Genomic DNA, 17302 nt, shown 5'->3' on the forward strand with positions numbered 1-17302 from the left:
AGCTAGTAATATGTTGTAAATGTAATCGGAATCGGGTTGTTTTACTCAAGACTTCATTTGAGCACATGAACGGCATAGTATTCTCAACTTCAGTAATCAAGATGATGAATTTAGGCCAAGGGTTCTCCACAGAATACAACTTTCTCACTTTTCTTCTAATCGCCATAATCAGCGATGATATCACCCCCATCGCTCAGCAATTTCTAAAGACCATTATCCTATTTCCAGCTAAATACTTATTTCACTGGCGAGAATCACACTGGCTTCTTTCATGCCAGTCCATATTTGCGTCAAATCAGGTCGCACAACAGTGTGACAAAAGCTTTTGAAATGAATGTGGTATCTTTGTATTACTAATTTAAAATATTAATCTATCCAAAGCCGAGACCAGTACGCGCGCTGGGACGAAGTTGTGATTCGCGCAGGAATCGCCTGCGAGTGTTGAATGGTTCTGGAGTTCTTAAGATGACGACGCCTTGGCTTCTTGGATAATTACATCGCTAGCCTTCTCCGAAACTATGTATAAAGGCAATGCAATGTAGAATCCAGGGATCTTTGGGAAGACACTAGCATCGACAACCCTGAGGCCCTCGGTACCGCGAACCTTGAAATTGGTGTCAAGAACAGCCATCGGGTCATCATCGGCACCAATAGGACAAGTGCACGAAGCATGATGTCCCCATGTCTCGTCCTTGAGGAACTGCTTGGCGTCCGCTTCCGTGGAGGTGTTGGTACCGGGCCAAACCTCGGGGAAGCTGCCGTCGAGCGGGATGAGGCTGTCAAAGGCCTTTCGGGTGAACTCGAAGCCCTCATAGGTAGCCTGAAGATCCTTGTCGGCCTCCCCGTTGCTGTTGACGCCCGTGTCGTAGTAGTTGAAGTTGATGAGGGGCATGTCCCTGGGATCAGTCGACTTCAAAGTCACGGTACCGGCATTGTTTCTACTGTGAGCCTTGAGAATGATCCATGCCCAGTGCTGTGCGTCCGCGAGCGAGTCAGACGCGTAGCCGGGGAAGTAGCCCTTGAACTTTGCCGGTGCACCGGAGATGAGCAAGTCGGGCTCGTTCTCGGCGACGGAAGACTTGAGAATAACGGCAATCGCGATACCATTGGTGGCGTAGACGCCCTTGGTGATGGGCTCAAGGCCGTTCTGGTAGTCCTCAAGGCAAGGATCGGGAGACGTCTCTAAGAAGGTGCACTTGCTTGTGATGACGAAGTCGCTGTTGGTCTTGCCGATCACGGTTGCCTCGTAGCGATCCTGCATGTTGGTTCCGACACCTGGGAGATCGACGACAACAGGAATCTTGAAAGAGTCGAGCTCAGCCTTCGGACCAAGACCACTGAGCTTCAGAAGCTGAGGTGTGTTGAAAGAACCAGCAGAGATGATGACCTCCCGAGTGGCATCAACGCTACCAGAGCCTGTTGTTGAAGCAGATGCTGCGCGGGGATCAGCACGGTAAAGGCTAGAGCCCTCTAAGAAATCGACACCAACAGCGCGAGGCTTGTCACCACTCTCATCAAATCGAATCTTGGTGACCTAAAGAAGGTTAGTAAATGAAACGATGTATTAAGTTTTATGAAACTTTGGTTAAAATGAACTTACGAGAGTGTCGAGCTTGATGTCAAGGTGATACTTACGCGATCCATCAGCATTGACAGCGTTGGCAGTATCCAAAATCAGATCTCTGGGACCACCGCGGATGGAATTAGTCATCGAAAGCGGAACCTGGTATAATCCAGTCTTGCTAGTTTGACCCGGAGCATTGAGGTCACGAAGGAGGACCTGGCCGAGGCCAGTGACAGTGCTAAGCACTAATCCCAGAAGGCTCTTTCCCATGGCAGTAGCAGCAGAGATAATCAACGACAGCAGCTTCTGGTCTTCAACCACCAGTGACAGAGAAGTGAGCGAGGTACCAAGCCATCCACTGTAGCCGTGTCCAATGATGCTTGATGGAAGGTACATGTTCTTCTCGATCTTTTGGAAGTACGAGCGCATGTTGTCTGGCTTCCAGGTATCATCGCCGGTGAGAGTGGCGATGTTGGTCCAATCGCTGTCATGAGCGTTGATGGTGATGAGAGCGTTGTGGCGAGAACAGCCTCCCAAAGTTCCTGCGCGAGGATACCAGACACCGAGAGGGGTTGCTTCAGCTGGAGGATTAAGCCCTACGTAGAGACTGCCGTCGGGCATTTCGTACGTCATCTTGGAATCTCTCTTCTGCTGCTCGAGGTCGGGATAGTGGTTGACCTACATGATATTAGTCAAGGCACTTTATATCACGCTCTTCGCGTACTTAGAAGACTTACAAAGTAGTTCCATCTTGTGTCCTCGAACTCAGTGGACATAAGGTGAAGAGCTGGGACCTTCTCCGTCCACGAGTCGCCTGAATCTCCTCCAGCATCAATCAGCAACACCTTGTATCCGGCGATGGCAAGGTTGGCCGCAACAGGGCCTCCTCCAGGACCCGAGCCAACAATGACATAGTCATAGTTGTCAAGAGTGGTGTTGGCGGCGCGTCGACCAATGAAGGGCTCATGACGAGGCTGTTGCCGTGCAGTCTTCCATGGGACAGCGCTAATGAAAACGTCAATTGTTTGGGTCTCCCAGAAGAAGTCTGCCTGTAACGACTTACATGGAAGAGGCTGAGTCGGCCAAAACAGTAATGAGTGTGAAAAGGAGTGAAACGCGCATCTTGGGCGCTTGGCAACACTGGCTGCTAGAAAGAGAAAAAAGAGTGACAATGGGTCAGATGGATACAAAGGTCTCAGAACATCGAGTCAGATCGAAGACGAGCCGCATTTGAAAGCTTGATATTCTGGGTCAACGGTAGTGATGAGACAGCTTGAATGGAAAGAAAGGAGAGGTCAGCCATTACCTAAGCGGTGTTGATAGGCGGTCTGGTAACAAAGCCCTGTCTTTTAGAAGTGAGGCCCATCGGAGGACTGTCAGTTTAGGGGATGAGAATTGTCCGAGGTGACAGGCCTTAGGAGATGCCGTGTTCCTGCTCCGCTTCAAGATGCCGACTCTTCATGTTGATCGTCCTCAATGACGACTTCTTTTTGGGTGGACTACTCCATGGCCACGATGGAAACTGTATTTCTCCTCTTCGGGAGCCAGGATCCCAACCTTCGAAGTCCTCATGGATAAGGAAAACCCATGCCAACCATGCCCTGCTCGTCCGTCAAGTTTCAACACAAGGGCAGAAGGTAAGTGGGTTAATTGCCATTGCCGATGCCACCCTCCAACTCAGGGATTGCGGAAAAGTCCAGAGAACTGATTCGGGGCTGGAAGAATACAAGGTTAAGCAGGCTTCCGCATTCAGCGTTGGTCACTTGAGGAAAGCCATGAGTCCACGATGGACAAGGAATCAATGCCATGAGAAACCTTAGATCACGCATCAGAAAGTCTGTCCAGGCCTCTTGCGATGAAGAGTGGCCGTTGGCATAGAAGCTGCCAAGAAGCTGAATTCGACGATGCAACGCAGACATAATGCTAAGTTCGTCGTTAGACGTTGGCGTTATTTGTGATGCTTCAGCATTAACAAGGGTTGCGGGCGCGAGGGAGCCGATATGCGCTCTGACAATGGCTTTGCAGGGAGGTTGACTCAGACATTGCTGCGGGCAGTCTTTCTACGGACCGCTTCCTAGCCCCCGGCTGGGCTAAAACTGCAAGGCAGACGATCGTAATGACAGATACAACGGGGGGACCAGACCCCCAATAGGTCCCAAGATGGAAATGGCATAGCCCCCACCGCATGCCACTGAAACCTTCGAGAAAGATTGATTTCGCAGGGGAAGAAAATGAGAATGGGACTCTGCGAGAGGGATTCGCTCTGCAGAGAAAGTTTTGACGAGATAGGAATGAAAGACGTGAAGCTCCTTCAATGCCAGAAGAAGGCAGAGATCGGCATTGCGTTGAGGAGACCCTTGACAACAACCCTTGTTCCAACGACTCTGCTCCACTGTTCGAGCTTTCATGTTTGCTGCTCAACGCTCATACTGGCTAGCGCAATAATCAACGGCCATTAAGAGAATTCTCATCCCGTCAAGTGGCGTTCGGGTTTTTAGCGTATCCGTAAGCTAGGTCTGGGGTAGGGCTAATCAAGAGAAACATTTCCAAGGAAACATGACTTGATCTGGATGGCGTGGGACATGGGTCTCGGACTTTGACCTGGCGGGTAATGCGGACTGAAGCAAAGTCTCAAGGCAGGGTTTGACTTCCGTAATGACGGTATGAATTATGTTTATGTTCTATGTTCGTATGTGGTATCTCGGTGCAGCTTTGTGCTGTCAAAATTAAAAAAGATGGTAGCAGGATCGATCCTCTTCTGTATGTCTAAATATTGCCGAAAGAAGGAAGTGAGTGAATGAGTGAGAGTAAGGAACAGCAAGCAAACGCCGGCTAGTAAAATTCCTCATGATGCCCTGCTCACACAGATTCATGTGGAGTAATGGGCTTCTTTTCTGATGACGGGCGTGAACTGGGGTCTGCGAACGGCCCTGTCGTGAGTTCATGCTCGACGTAGGAGACATCATCCCGATGTCTCGACCGGACTGTGAACTCCTTGAGCACTCGAATAGCTGGTTTTGATGAGCCCTTGGATGAAACTTTCTGGGAGTTGGAAAGATCCTTCTGTTGGCTAGAGAGATTGGCGTAGTTTGATTTGCCCCTTTGAGTGGTGCCAAACACCTTGGGAAAGACCAGACTGAATAGAGAGCGAATGGCAGGCATGCTGGCACAGATGACGCCTACCGGAACCTCAATAGTGCTCCAGTATCCGACCTCGACGTAGTCCTCTGGCATCACGTTAGCTTGATTCTTTCTCACTGATACGTTGGGTGGGAACATACGCGTCGCATTGCTGGTAGTTGCATAGCTGGCCAGCGAATGCAACCGCACCACACTCACAATAGTGACACTAAATAGATTTTGTCAGCGAACAGTTCTGCGGGATGAAGAATCCGCCAAGCATACAAGAAGCCAACGCTGAACATCAGAATAACCATGAGCTTCTTCTTTGTGGACAGCGAAAGATTGTACAATTCTTTCAATGGAAGAATCAACGTGGCCAAGTCCAAAAGAATGTTGATGATTGCCGCAGCCCAACCCTGGATGTTGATATTGTTGCATTTTGCCGGGTATTCCTTGTCCCATGCTCTCCAGGCCCCATCGATCGGACGGCACTGGAAGATCGAGATGAGTTCGAAGGTAATGAAGTATGCGACGTTGAGCCCGATAAGAACCCAGCAGCCAATTCTTATTTCTCTTTTGGGAAAGATTTTGAGGTAAAAGAGAAGAATTGAGATTTTGGTGACTGGCAAAGCGCCAAGGTAGAGAAGCTCGTCCCAGTAAAAGAGCTATTACTAAAAGTCAGTCAAGGCACTGAACATCTGCAGAAAAAGACTTACATAGAGAAATTGTGTCACGTCGTCAGGGTGAACATTCCAAATGTCCTTGCCCAGAGCAACTTGAGAGACTTGGCGACGAGTCAGCATCATGAATTATTGACTCGACATGGAAAGACTTACTTGGGACGGATAGAGCATTGAGTGGTATCATCATGCCCTAGCATTCTGTTAGTAACTCGATAATTTGCGCAGGGCAGAAGGGATTTGACTCACCACCGCAATGCACATAACCCAGTCGTCTGGCCCCCAAGACTGGCCACCCAGGCAAAGTCGAGCCATGACTCTCAACACAAACGCCAAAAGGCCAAGAACAAGAAAAACCACTCCGGTGACCCATACTAATGCAGTTCTGTCCCGTGAAGGTGCACCGCAAGTGTGCTTGGAGTAACTTTGAACCACTGGTAGGATCGTAAGTACGTCAACTTTCAGTCAACACTCGCAAGTAGTAACATACGTAGTGCCTCCCGAACAGTGCAATTGGAGTGCACACAAAGTGAAATTTTCTCATTCAGCTCGACATTGGTGCATATACAAGTTGCGTTGGTGAGCGAACATAGCTGCGTTGCCAAAGTCACTGATTGAATGCATTGCAACTATTCCAATGTCAGTTCCTAGAGTCGTCCAGCAGCCAGCCGGATGGATGCCATGACTTACGCCGCACAACGGAGGAGTCTCCGTGGACGCGGGGGTATCAACTGTTTTGGACAAACCCCACACGCCATGACACCACGCCGAAAGTAACAAAACAAAAGCGAAGAATTTCATGGTTTCTAGTCCCAGCTTTGAGGGGCTGGAAACGGAATTCGAAGAAGAGGAAAGAAGGAAGAAGGAGAAGAGACGGAGAAGAATGAATGACTGAATCCCGTCGGTATGAAGACTTATTCAATGCTCTTTCATTTTTTGGTCCAAGAGGCGCCAAATCTGTGCCACATCTGCCGACATCCCGGCGTACGTTATTGTTTCCATTTCATCGAAGACAAAACCAGGTTCTGGGAAGTTAGCTGGCAGCAGGGTTGTTTCAATTTGTGGGCAGGTGTCCATCAACAGATACGGGACGCGTTGAATCGTTGATTCAACTGCGTCAGACGGGCCCTGATCTTTCTGACTTCCCATGAAGAGTCTTCGTTGGTCTTTGCCACTTCTTGGCGCAAATCATCAAGCCCTACTAGCTCGATTGGTATATCTACCCTGTTGCATAATGAGCGCCCCCTGATCACCTATGTAACCCTCTCTGAAAGTCATCTTAGACATCATACTTCGAAAGCGGCAAGGCGAGCATGTTGCATTTCTTCTTCTCCTGAAAGACCGTTGCCAAACACGTCAAATATGGAGCGGTCAGCCTTCCGGGATCCCATGTCTAGCGGGGTGCATCGTGAATTATGACAGACAGGGATCTGTTTCAGACCCTGCGACTGGGCCACGTGCTAGTCATCCTAGACTCTGCCATTACGACTTCAAGCCCACAGACTGTGGGTTGAGCTGATGAGGCAGTACAGGAGCAGACGGCGAAGGCGGTGGGATGCAGTAATCGCGGAGACTCTGTGTAGTGGATGTTTCTATCTCAAATTCTCTCTGTACGGAGTATTCCATGCCCGGTTTTTGTTGGAGATCTTCGTTGTAAAGTGCTCGAATAGGGTTCAGGAATACAAGGGTGACGAGAATTTGCCGAATTGCGTCTGACACTGCCACAAGTGCTGGGGGCCCGTAGGAATCTGCCCCTGATGTCTTGCGGATGGGCAGCACATCGCATCCGTCGAGCCATGGAACCGGAACCACTGCACCGTGCAGGGGCGCCGACCAGCGGTGTGCGGTTTAGTCGGGAAGCGTGAGAATCCGAATCGGCACTCTGGTGGACTTCGGCACCTCAATGCAACTCTGTAAGCCTGGGCTTTTCTCCAGTCTTAGTTTCTCCAAGTCGATCAGTGGGCAGTCAAATTGTACAACTTCACAAGTGCTAATGCTCACGCTAGCAGACGTTGACGGAAGTTTGCTGCGTTCCCGGAGAGTCCGTCAAAGTTTTGGAGACCTCAGAGTTCGAAAATGGGGCCATCGGGGAATTCGAATGCAGATCGCTCGAGTTATCAATCCTGGGCTGCCTCGATATGACAATTGCTCATTTCTAAAGGGTTACATGCTGGCCAGGGGGGTACTCGAGCTAAACTGGTAAAGTTCACTTGACAACAACCAACCGGGCAACCCCAACTATCACCCTAGGGAATGGGAGTCGCCTTTTCCAACAGATTGATACCATATTCCCAATGAGTAAAATTGAGATTGAGCAGCTAAGAAGCCTGAGAAGATCTTTTTCCTATCATGATGAGGAAGGCGAAAGTGCCGGTGGGATTTGGGGGCCACTACAATGAAGCCCACGATACCTAACCACCCATGTTGTTTCTCCTGGCCGGCAGTCTTCCGATGCCCACGATTAGGCCAACTCGAGTTGATCCCAATGTTTGGTTTCCGCACGTCGCGGAACCAGCGGCCCGTCAAACTTCCATAGTAAAAGGGACTGGCCAAGAATAATGTTCCGATTTCAAATCCTCCACCTCTAGATCATTGATACAAGCCCACCGGCAGCCGTCAGTCATCCATCGTCACTCTTTCAACCCCACGTCATATCATTCGATTCTCACACTCTTTTTGACTTGGCCACTTCACTATGAAGCTGCATTACGCTCTTTCTATTCTGCCCTGCTTCGGCAGCGGCGTCCTTGGGTTCCCCGCATACGCAGCTGATGCCCTCAGAGAGGAGCTCTCATCCAAGCTCTCCGGACACATCGCCAGCGCCTTCCACGAGGTACATGAGAAGAGACTTCTATTCGACCCATTGACAACACCTATCGATGTCACCGGCGACCATAAGTTCATCGCACCCGACTTTAAGAATGGCGCCCAGCGTGGTCCCTGCCCGGGGCTGAATGCCCTGGCGAACCACGGCTACATCAGCCGCAAGGGTGTGACGAGTTTAGTCGAGGTCACGGCCGCTATCAACACTGTGTTTGGCATGGGATTGGAGCTTTCGACGATTTTGGGAGTGATGGGAACTGTTTTCGTCGGAAACCCTCTATCTCTCAACCCAGGTTTCTCCATTGGAGATGCTGCCAGCGGATCCAACAACATCCTGGGCAATCTTATCGGTCTCCTTGGTACGCCTCGCGGACTCAATGGCTCCCATAACATCATTGAGGGCGATTCTTCCAACACTAGAGCCGACTTGTACATGACAGGAGACGCTTCGACCATGGTCATGGAGCAGTTCCAGTCCTTCTACGACACGTCTTCCGGCGAGGGCGATTACAACTTTGAGTTATTTGCCGACAGAGCCTCGATTCGCTTCAATGAGACTATTGCGACCAACCCAAACTTCTACTATGGTCCTTTCACCGGCATGATTGCTCGAAACGCGGGCTTTTTGTTTGCTTGCCGCTTGTTTGCGAACCACTCCGCGGAGAATCCCACTGGCCTCTTGAGTAAGTTGTCAGCCCCTTTATCAGAGAGTGAATTGAGGTACTGATTCCCTTCAGACAAGGCCACACTGAAGAGTTTCTTCGCTGTAGAGGGCGAAGAGGGCAATCTCACGTACAACAAAGGCTGGGAACGTATTCCAGAGAACTGGTACCGTACGCCGGTGGACTACGGCTTGGTCCAGCTGAACTTGGATCTCCTCGCCTGGATTGCCAAGTACCCAGAGTTGGGAAGGTACGTGCATCATAAGTATTACACTGAAAGATAAAGAAGCACTATGCTAACAACGTTCGCTCTACAGCATCGGCGGAAACATGGGAAAGGTCAACAGCTTTGCGGGAGTCAACCTTGCGGATCTTACTGGGGGTGTCCTGAACCTCACCAAGCTGTTGGAGGGCAACAACCTGCTGTGCTTCGTCTTTGAGATTCTCAAGACCGCCTCACCAAACTCGCTGTCCACGATCTTTACCATCATTGAGGCGCCTCTCAAGCTTGTCACCGACACTGTTGGCGCCGCCATCCTCAACTTGGCCTGCCCGGCCTTCAAGGACATGACTGTAGGCGGAAAGAGCCTGGATGAAGGCCTCAAGGAACAATACCCCGGCGCGAAGATGGCTGACAACATTCTTTGAGATGGTCATCCTCGTCTCTGAATGCCATGATTCAGAGTAATGTAGAGCCAACCCTGCATAAGCGACAAGACTATTATCAGCCGATCTATACCCTATTTAATTCATAATCTTGCTGTTGAAGCAATAATCTCGGTCAGTTTTTGCTCTTCGCGTTCCAGGAAAGACTTAGACCTTCGAGACGCCTGACTCTGTAGTGACTCAAAGGTCACCAATGATACACTTTGTTGCCAAGAGAAGTAAGCAAACCAGCTTGCTTTCTTCTCTACGCAAACTGTGAGTGATATGTCGATGATATTGGTTACAGTTCTACTTGAACGTCGTAGAAAGAGTCGTGAATTGACGTAGGCAACTTGCCGCCAAAGTCTTAGTGATTATTGATTCAATTGAGGACTCCATGCCAAGTGAGCAGGCTAACGATGCTCAGTCTGCTTGTTGATAGAGCCACAAGTCGAATACCTCAACATGCTTGAGAAACTGCGGTTAGCCACCAATTGAGCACAACCGACATGGAATACGCACAAGCACACGTTCACAATCAAATTCACAGACTCAGTTTCAACTCATCATCATTTCGTCATTCATCTTCTAATCTACATAGTCCATTCCGAACCTTTTTATACTTTTACAACTTAGCGTGCTTCTCGTTAACCAGAACGTATCTGTAACGAGCGTGGCCTTGCTCCATGTCGACAATGGCCTTGTTGGCGTCCTTGAGCGAGCGCTTCTGGACCCAAGGCTTAACCTTCTTCTCAACAGCGAGCTCAAGCATCTCCTTGATGTCGGAGGGAGAGCCGATACCGCTGCCACCGACCTTGATACCGCTGGCGAGCAGAGTGAAAGCGTTGATGGGGGGCAGGTTTCCACCGTCGGGGGCACCGACCTGGATGAAGGTGCCGTAAACCTTCAACAGTCTCAGGTACTGTTGCAGGGGCATCTTCTCGCTGGACACGGTAGAGATGATAAGATCGATGCTGCGGGCGTTGGTCTTGGACCAGTCCTTGTCGTCGTCGGTCGCAATGTACTCATCAGCTCCCAGCTTAAGGACCTCGTCCTTCTTGGTCGCCTTTCTGGAGATACCAATGACCTTGTCAGCGCCGAGGGCCTTGGCGAAGAGCACAGCAAAGTGGCCAAGACCACCAACACCAACGACACCAACAGTCTTGCCAGGTCCACAACCATTCTCCTTCAACGGGGAGAAGACTGTGATACCACCACACAGCATGGGCGCGGCATCCTCAGAGGGAATACCATCCGGGATCTTGATGACGAAGTGTCCGTTGGTTCTGTTGTAGTCGGCATAGCCGCCCATTGCCTTGCCCTCGCCATCGGGGTAGACGGAGCCGTATGTACTGATGTTGGCGCGGCCGCAGTAGTTTTCGCGTCCGATAGAGCACTCGGGGCAGTCGGACTTCATGCAGGAGCGAGCCTGGGCACCGACACCGACGCGGTCGCCGACGGAGACGTGCTTCACGTTCTTGCCGACGCGGACGGCCTTGCCAACGATCTCGTGTCCGACGCAGCAAGCTGAAGAAAAGAGCAGATGTTAGCAATGGTCAAATGGACAAGTTCTTGCTTCATAACCCCGCGTTTTGAGTCGGAGCGGGGTAAAGAGGGAAAACTCACGATAAGGGGTCTCAGCCCAGCCCGAGCGGAGCATGTGAAGGTCAGAACCGCAGATACCGCAGTGGGAGATCTCAATGTCGACGTCGTCCTCAGTCCACTTCTTGGGCTCGAACGCGCCCCATTCCATCTTTCCGTTGACACTGTCGGGGCTGTGGCCGAGCCATCCTTCGAACTTGATGTCGGACATGATTGTGTGTGTTGTGTTGTGATAAACTGACTCGCGTTGTTGATATGGTACTGTCAGAGTCGGTTTTCGTCTTCAAAGCTTGTAGAGCACGAACTGATCAGGCAATCATTGTCAACGACTTGGTGAGGGGGACTGAGTTTATGTATGAAATTTTAGAATTCAAAGCACCCAGGCCACGGTCCATGACGGCATCCACAGATGCCGCGAGCTAGGGCCCATTTCCCTTCGTTCATCATGTCATCAAGAACTCTCTTGACCGGAGCTAGCTGGAGTTAAGACGGCACTATACCGAGTTTAAACAGTTTAGTGAGCTTGCCGGCATATCTACGGAGCCTTCCGACGCCCAGGGGCAGCCGTCAATGCCGCGGATGGGTTCGTTTTCTTTTTTGGTGGTTCTCCTCAGCTTCTGGTCTGGCCTTTCTGGCGGTGTCAAGCTTCCAAGCTCGCTGGTGCTTGGGCCGGAAAGGACTAGCTTCGCCCGCCACTTCAGATGATGACGCAGAGAGGAGGGGTGAAATCTTCAGTGGGTTTTGTTCTTTGCAACTGAGACATGTAATTGGATTACCTTGTTCTAACCCCAATGCCCCTCCACGGTCAAAAGTCCGGATTTCCTTTGACCGCGGGGGCTCGCGCGAGTCAGATAAGCTACGTGAATTAGCTGACGTTTCCAGCATGAAGACCCACGGTTTCCGTGGATGAGGTTCAGCTGTTCGGTTCCATGCTGTTGTGCGGCGTAGCACAGCCTGTCAGTGACTTGGGGGCAATGCAGGCCAAGCGTAATATCCCAGCACACATGGAGCTTTTCCATTCTTTTCTGCTGCAGCCTGCTGACGAAGGCGCTGACAGACGTTCGTCTTGGCTCTCTGGCTTGATTCTAGTTCCCTTTGCGTCCCACGGAAACATGGGCGTTAGTATGGTTGGTATGCACTAAGGTGCTTATTGCCGATCGTCCGGGACGGCGGCGTCGCGTATCATTCGATCGCATCGCAGATTTGCACAATAACCTTTGATTTCCCCTCAACTAGCCTGTGCCTTTGTGTTACGCCGCTTCCGCGGCATCATTACAAATTCCTATTTTCATCGGCGATAGGCGATGAGGAGGGTTACCATCGGCGTTTACTCCGCATGACATGATACATTTCGCTGGTGGATGATTGATTTAGCGGTGAAGCTTGTTCCAGTCTCTCGTTTCTAATGTGCCTATCCGTAGCTTCTACCAAGTTATTTTTACACTCCCGGACTTAAGAGCACTAACCTCTACGACGACGAGCCGAGGTGCAGCATGATATCAGAGAAGCCAATTGGCAAACATTCTGTTGTGTATGTTCTTACGTGTAGCCACCATACTGGAGCGATGTAGCGACAATCACACGCTTAGTCTAGGAGCTCGGGAGCGAGATTGAGTGGGTTTTCCCCGTGAAAGAAATCACAGGCTCTCTATGATCGTCAACCGTGACGTCGCTGGTTACACAAAACATCAAGCACTGCCGAAAGAGCATGCGACGGCCGGGAGCATCCATCTGGATTCATTCTTCATGACCGAAAGTACCAAGTAAGTATGAACATGAAGGTCAAGTATTTACATCTCGTTCAACCAGTTGGGCCTACAGAACCCAGACTGAACCCACCCCCACCTCTACCCCGCCATCCCCGAAAGTGCCGTAATCCCTCCCCATGCCTTGCGCATTGCTCGCGATAGAGAGCGGCTGGAAAAGAATAAGACTGCAATTTCTCAGAGACACTGAGAGTAGTAGTCATTCGACTTGGTACAGACATAAGGAGACTGGCACGTGGTAGGCCCAGTCCAGCCAATACCACCGCACTGGCCCCAGCGAACCTGTCCGGCACCAGAAGCAGCGGTACTTGTAGTCGCAGCAGCAGACGTAGTGGTCGTAATCAAAGTCGTCGCGCGCGAAGTCGTAGTCGGAACAGCACCAGTAGCAGCAGCAGCAAGGACTGACGAAACAGACGTGTACGCAGGCTTCTTATTAAAGCTCACGTCCCACAAAAGGGCGTCACCCGCACCGCTGAACGTCTCGGGGATCCAGCTGTACTTGTCGGTGAAGCCCCAGATGGTGACGCCGACGCACCCAGCAACATCCAGACAGGAGCCTACGACGTTGGCGTAGTCGTTACCCTGTGTGACGAGGGCTGCGCTGGAGGCGGGCAGGCTGGAGTGGCGGATATCGAGTTCCGTATAGGCGACTTCGAGGCCGAGGGCGGTGAAGCGGCGGAGGGCGGTCGCGAGGGCGCTGCGGCCGGGTGTAGAGCCCACGATCAAGTGGCCCTGGAAGCCAACGCCGTCGATGGGGGCGCCAGCGTTCTGGACGATGGTGACGGCTTCGTAGACGCGGTTGGTCTTTGCGCCGTTGTATTCAAGGTTGTAATCATTGTAGTAGCTGAGCCGCTGCATTAGTGATGGAGTCTTGACGGGTAGAGACCTTTCTGGCTTACAGCTTGGCATTGGGATCAGCAGCCCTGGCAGCTCTAAAGGAGATAGGAAGATAATCGGTGCCGAGAACGGTGTAGAAGACGCTGGTACGCCAGCTTCCGTCGTCTGCTGCGGCTTCATTGACGACATCCCAGGCGTAGCACTGGCCAAGGTAGTGCTTCAGGACGTTGGAGATATGCGTGTTGATGACGGCAGTCAGGGTTGCTGCTGTCCACGATCCGCTTGAGACCCAGTTAGGGAGTTGAGAGTGCCTGGTTCCTGGTCAGAGTTGTGCGCCACCGATGCTTATATTCAAGGGTTGACTACCATGTCAAGGTGTGGCATCTCAAGATCTGGCCGTTTGCCTTTGCAATATTCGGAATCTAGGCGAAATAGTCGAGTCAGTCCGCGCTCAGTCTGATGGATCTAGTCAAGCCCTCATGCCCTGTTGCATCACGTACAATATCTCCCGAGGTGTAAGAGAAGGTGTTCTGAGTAGGCTCGGTGTATGCCCATTTTTGTCCATTCTCGGGTACCAGGGAACCGAACTCGGCAGTGTTGTTCACAATTGCCATGTAAGCTGCATCCGTGGTTGTGCGGCGCTCATCGACGGCCGTGCCGAAGTACTTCAGACCGGCGCGGACGGCAAGGGTGTTGAGCTGGGCCGACACGAGGCCGGAGCCCAGCAGAACCGCAAGAACAGCCTTGGCGTACATGATGTTCGACTCTCAAATTCTGATTGATGGTCGATAAGCTGAGCGATGCGCACGCGTCGGACAACTAGAGCATCATCTCCTATTGACATCTTCTCTGGGGTGGGCGCCGTAGACTTATACATGATCTCGAACCACTCCATCGCGAGGGAGGCCTGAACTGGGGTCACATTGCATGCTGCTCTCACCCTTTGTTCTTGGCTCTCATCAGGTTGGCTGGCCATCCAACATGACCTTGGAATAGTCTTGTGTTCTCGACTTTCCCACGTGGAGTGTGGCATCGCCGGCCCGAAGGATGTGCTTCCCGCTGCTAAGCACACATACAAAAATTGAGGAAATCATCGTGAGGGTTCAGCATCAAGCAGCTGGGGCCCTCAGGTCTCCTGCAAAGACATTCATCCTTTTTACCCGGAGCGAACCTCTCTCAGCTCGATCGCGTCATGTGCAAAATTGCTGAGAACTATCTGATCCTTCCTTGCCTCAGAGGGACACACTGGCCGCGCAAGTCAGACGGAGCAACAGCAGCAGTGCCGTGGCCATGTCTGGCAAACTGACTTGGCGCTCGGAGGGTGCTCCGAGAATTCCTGTGCCTGGGCTAGCGCGAGGGGGGGAAAGTGGGCATCCCGCCTGCGCCGTAGGCCCATTTCCAAGATTTCATTTTGGGCGCATTCATGCGGGGTTGCTGTGCAGACGGAGGAAACCAGAAGAAAGGTTGACAGAGAAAAGGAAAGTTATTCGTAATGTGCAAGTGGTTAGCGTCGACGAGCTCATTTCAAGTTCCGGGCCCAGAAACTGGGATCTGAGGAAATTCCACCAGTAGCCACCCACGCTGTGATGATGAGGTCCAAAATCGAGGGTCCTTAATGAACGCCTCCATTTTTAGGGACCCGTGGCTACGGGAGAGTCAAGGGTTAACCCAATGCCGGATTCCCATATTAGCCTGAATATCTTTTTCTTCGCCTTCCCGTTGGAGTTACATTGCAGCAGGCGTCCAATGCTTGGCACGACAGCCAATTTTGAGGGCGCATATGCGCTTGTGAAGTTGTGAACGGAGACTCACGACCAGCGCCGGCTACTACAGATAGAGATCGGGAGATGCATTGAGAAGCTGACAATCTACGCAACGATACGAAGCCCCGTCACGGCGATCTGGGCAGATTGAAGCTCCTTGTGTTCATCATAATCAGGTCTCATGGCAGGGGATACAGATCGGATTATCGCGACGGAAGTCGAAGTCGTTGACCGCGTTTTTCTCCGACTTTTTCAGGTGGTCTGTCTCCAACAGCATTCTCCCCACAGCGGACTAAACTTTGAGACAAATTTGCCAACCACATTTCTCTGTCGCAAAATGGCTCTCATAGACCTCTCATGGACACCAGCTATTTCCGCAAAATAGTAGGTAGTGCTCGAGACAAAAGGTTCGTGATCAGTGGGAGGCTTGAACTCCCGGCCTTGGCATTACACAACATTTCAGGTGAAATATTAGTACCACGCTCTAACCAACTGAGCTAACCGACCCGTTTCCGAGTTGACGGTGCAGGGCTGAGCAGCATTCAAGATGGAGAGGGCTGCCCCCGGCTCCACAATCAACCCCCAGTAAGTGAGAACAAGGTGACACAGTCGAGGACAAAGCTCCAGCAAGTTGTCTCTCGCTGAATTGCGTTTCTTTGAAGAGTTGATTAGGTCTTTCCATCTTTCTTTATGAATATGTGGTTCGATAGTTGGCAAAGACTCTCCTCTAGCAGAGTAGTCTAACAAAGGTTGAAGGCTGAACTTACAGCCAGAAGGAACTCGCTTCTGTTTGGACTTACCTTGAATCCCCTCAAAACTTCAAGTCAGGTTCCACAACTCTTTCAAATCTCGACGTAGAAGAGCAAAGAAAATGTTTGGTTCTTATATAGAGGAACTCGAGAACCCTTGTATGTCAACAGTTAAACTTAGCCGCATCAGCTTTAGTAAACAGCAGTTCACACTTGTCTCTCAACAACATTGAATAGCAACTTTCATACGCCATAGAAAGCCCAATCGTTGATTGGCTCACGATGTCGCTTCAATCTGAGCGCAGCCGATCGGAGGTACCATACTCCTCAACCAACCGCACGCTTCCGGGTAGTCGGCGTTTACGTCGTCGGCCTGGTAACTTGTCCCTGAGAGTTTCCATCCGAGGCATTCCCCTCGATGCAGCGAGTTCTGTAGCAGACGGTGGTACGAGCGAATCCTCAGAGTCTTTTGCTACCACCGGCACCGTCATCAGCCTACCTGGTCTGGAGTGCTACCTGTCTCAAGGTTCAATGTCGATTGAGTGTGAGGTAGATGGCCAATTCGTCATCACGCCTTTGCGTCCGACTCGTACCAACAACAATAGCGCGACCTCATCGGATGCAGGCTCTCTGGTGCCCTCTTTGATCAGTCGTCCTAACCATTACCCCTCCAACAGATCACCCCAAGAGTCTATGCGAGGCCATCCGCGGTTTGCGGACAGTTCGACGCTTGGCTGGGAATTATCTCGCCGACGATTTGGATTCCATGGCGAGCCATCTCCGGCATCTCTCCGCTCGCGACGAATGGAGATGTTCCATCGGGACAGTGTGCACGTAGCTGCAGCCCCCCCGATACAGGTGTTTCCAGAGGTCAGCAGTGTATCCAGCAGTTCCCAGCGACTCCCCGTATCCCCGATAACTCCTCCGCCGCAGTACTCCGGGCTGATTCACGTTGCCGGGACTGGAAGTTGGACCTCCAGCCCGGAAGAGCAGCAGGCCCTGGAGGCGGCTGCAGATGACATAGTTGGTATGTGGAATTCTCATGGTTGATCGTTGAAAATGGAATGGTACTACCATATCACTTGGGC

General features: G+C 51.3%; 6 protein-coding genes and 1 non-coding gene across 7 annotated transcripts; 2 read left to right on the forward strand and 5 right to left on the reverse strand.

Annotated features, from left to right (window-relative positions):
* Window positions 1-336: 336 nt before the first annotated feature.
* On the reverse strand, window positions 337-2686 carry BDZ83DRAFT_702783 (uncharacterized protein; the record flags this gene model as incomplete). The annotated part of the gene is made up of 4 exons (XM_060511466.1): window positions 337-1534; window positions 1601-2242; window positions 2302-2569; window positions 2628-2686. The coding sequence occupies 4 exons, from the start codon at window positions 2684-2686 to the stop codon at window positions 461-463; spliced, it is 2043 nt and encodes a 680-aa protein (XP_060363206.1). The 3' UTR covers window positions 337-460.
* Window positions 2687-4423: 1737 nt separating this feature from the next.
* Window positions 4424-6168, reverse strand: BDZ83DRAFT_581440 (CFEM domain-containing protein; the record flags this gene model as incomplete). Its single annotated transcript, XM_060505459.1, has 8 exons — window positions 4424-4791; window positions 4846-4913; window positions 4970-5352; window positions 5404-5471; window positions 5524-5560; window positions 5617-5801; window positions 5858-5996; window positions 6058-6168. The coding sequence occupies 8 exons, from the start codon at window positions 6166-6168 to the stop codon at window positions 4424-4426; spliced, it is 1359 nt and encodes a 452-aa protein (XP_060363207.1).
* A 1686-nt stretch (window positions 6169-7854) lies between these two features.
* BDZ83DRAFT_702785 (oxidase) lies at window positions 7855-9635 on the forward strand. Its single transcript, XM_060511467.1, has 3 exons — window positions 7855-8873; window positions 8928-9102; window positions 9170-9635. The coding sequence occupies exons 1-3, from the start codon at window positions 8063-8065 to the stop codon at window positions 9498-9500; spliced, it is 1317 nt and encodes a 438-aa protein (XP_060363208.1). The 5' UTR covers window positions 7855-8062; the 3' UTR covers window positions 9501-9635.
* Window positions 9636-10122: 487 nt separating this feature from the next.
* Window positions 10123-11310, reverse strand: BDZ83DRAFT_753784 (zinc-binding dehydrogenase; the record flags this gene model as incomplete). Its single annotated transcript, XM_060514394.1, has 2 exons — window positions 10123-11024; window positions 11124-11310. The coding sequence occupies 2 exons, from the start codon at window positions 11308-11310 to the stop codon at window positions 10123-10125; spliced, it is 1089 nt and encodes a 362-aa protein (XP_060363209.1).
* A 1732-nt stretch (window positions 11311-13042) lies between these two features.
* On the reverse strand, window positions 13043-14457 carry BDZ83DRAFT_753785 (family 10 glycosyl hydrolase; the record flags this gene model as incomplete). Its single annotated transcript, XM_060514395.1, has 4 exons — window positions 13043-13709; window positions 13765-14013; window positions 14069-14124; window positions 14203-14457. 4 exons carry the CDS (start codon window positions 14455-14457, stop codon window positions 13043-13045), a joined length of 1227 nt encoding a protein of 408 aa, XP_060363210.1.
* A 1420-nt stretch (window positions 14458-15877) lies between these two features.
* On the reverse strand, window positions 15878-15972 carry BDZ83DRAFT_t182. The gene has a single exon. It is a non-coding gene; the product is annotated as a tRNA-Ile (tRNA).
* Window positions 15973-16012: 40 nt separating this feature from the next.
* Window positions 16013-17264, forward strand: BDZ83DRAFT_732130 (uncharacterized protein; the record flags this gene model as incomplete). Its single annotated transcript, XM_060512887.1, has 2 exons — window positions 16013-16050; window positions 16568-17264. 2 exons carry the CDS (start codon window positions 16013-16015, stop codon window positions 17262-17264), a joined length of 735 nt encoding a protein of 244 aa, XP_060363211.1.
* Between the last annotated feature and the right edge of the window lie 38 nt (window positions 17265-17302).

Source organism: Colletotrichum acutatum, assembly GCF_030867785.1.
Source record: "Colletotrichum acutatum strain CBS 112980 chromosome Unknown BDZ83scaffold_69, whole genome shotgun sequence".
NCBI lineage: Eukaryota > Fungi > Ascomycota > Sordariomycetes > Glomerellales > Glomerellaceae > Colletotrichum > Colletotrichum acutatum.

Excerpts from the sequence above, each read along its gene's own strand:
- BDZ83DRAFT_702785 (XM_060511467.1), top strand. The coding sequence starts at position 8,063 with ATGAAGCTGCATTACGCTCTTTCTATTCTGCCCTGCTTCGGCAGCGGC. Across the intron at positions 8,874-8,927 it reads GAATCCCACTGGCCTCTTGA|ACAAGGCCACACTGAAGAGT; the intron begins GTAAGTTGTCAG and ends GATTCCCTTCAG. Across the intron at positions 9,103-9,169 it reads AAGTACCCAGAGTTGGGAAG|CATCGGCGGAAACATGGGAA; the intron begins GTACGTGCATCA and ends TTCGCTCTACAG.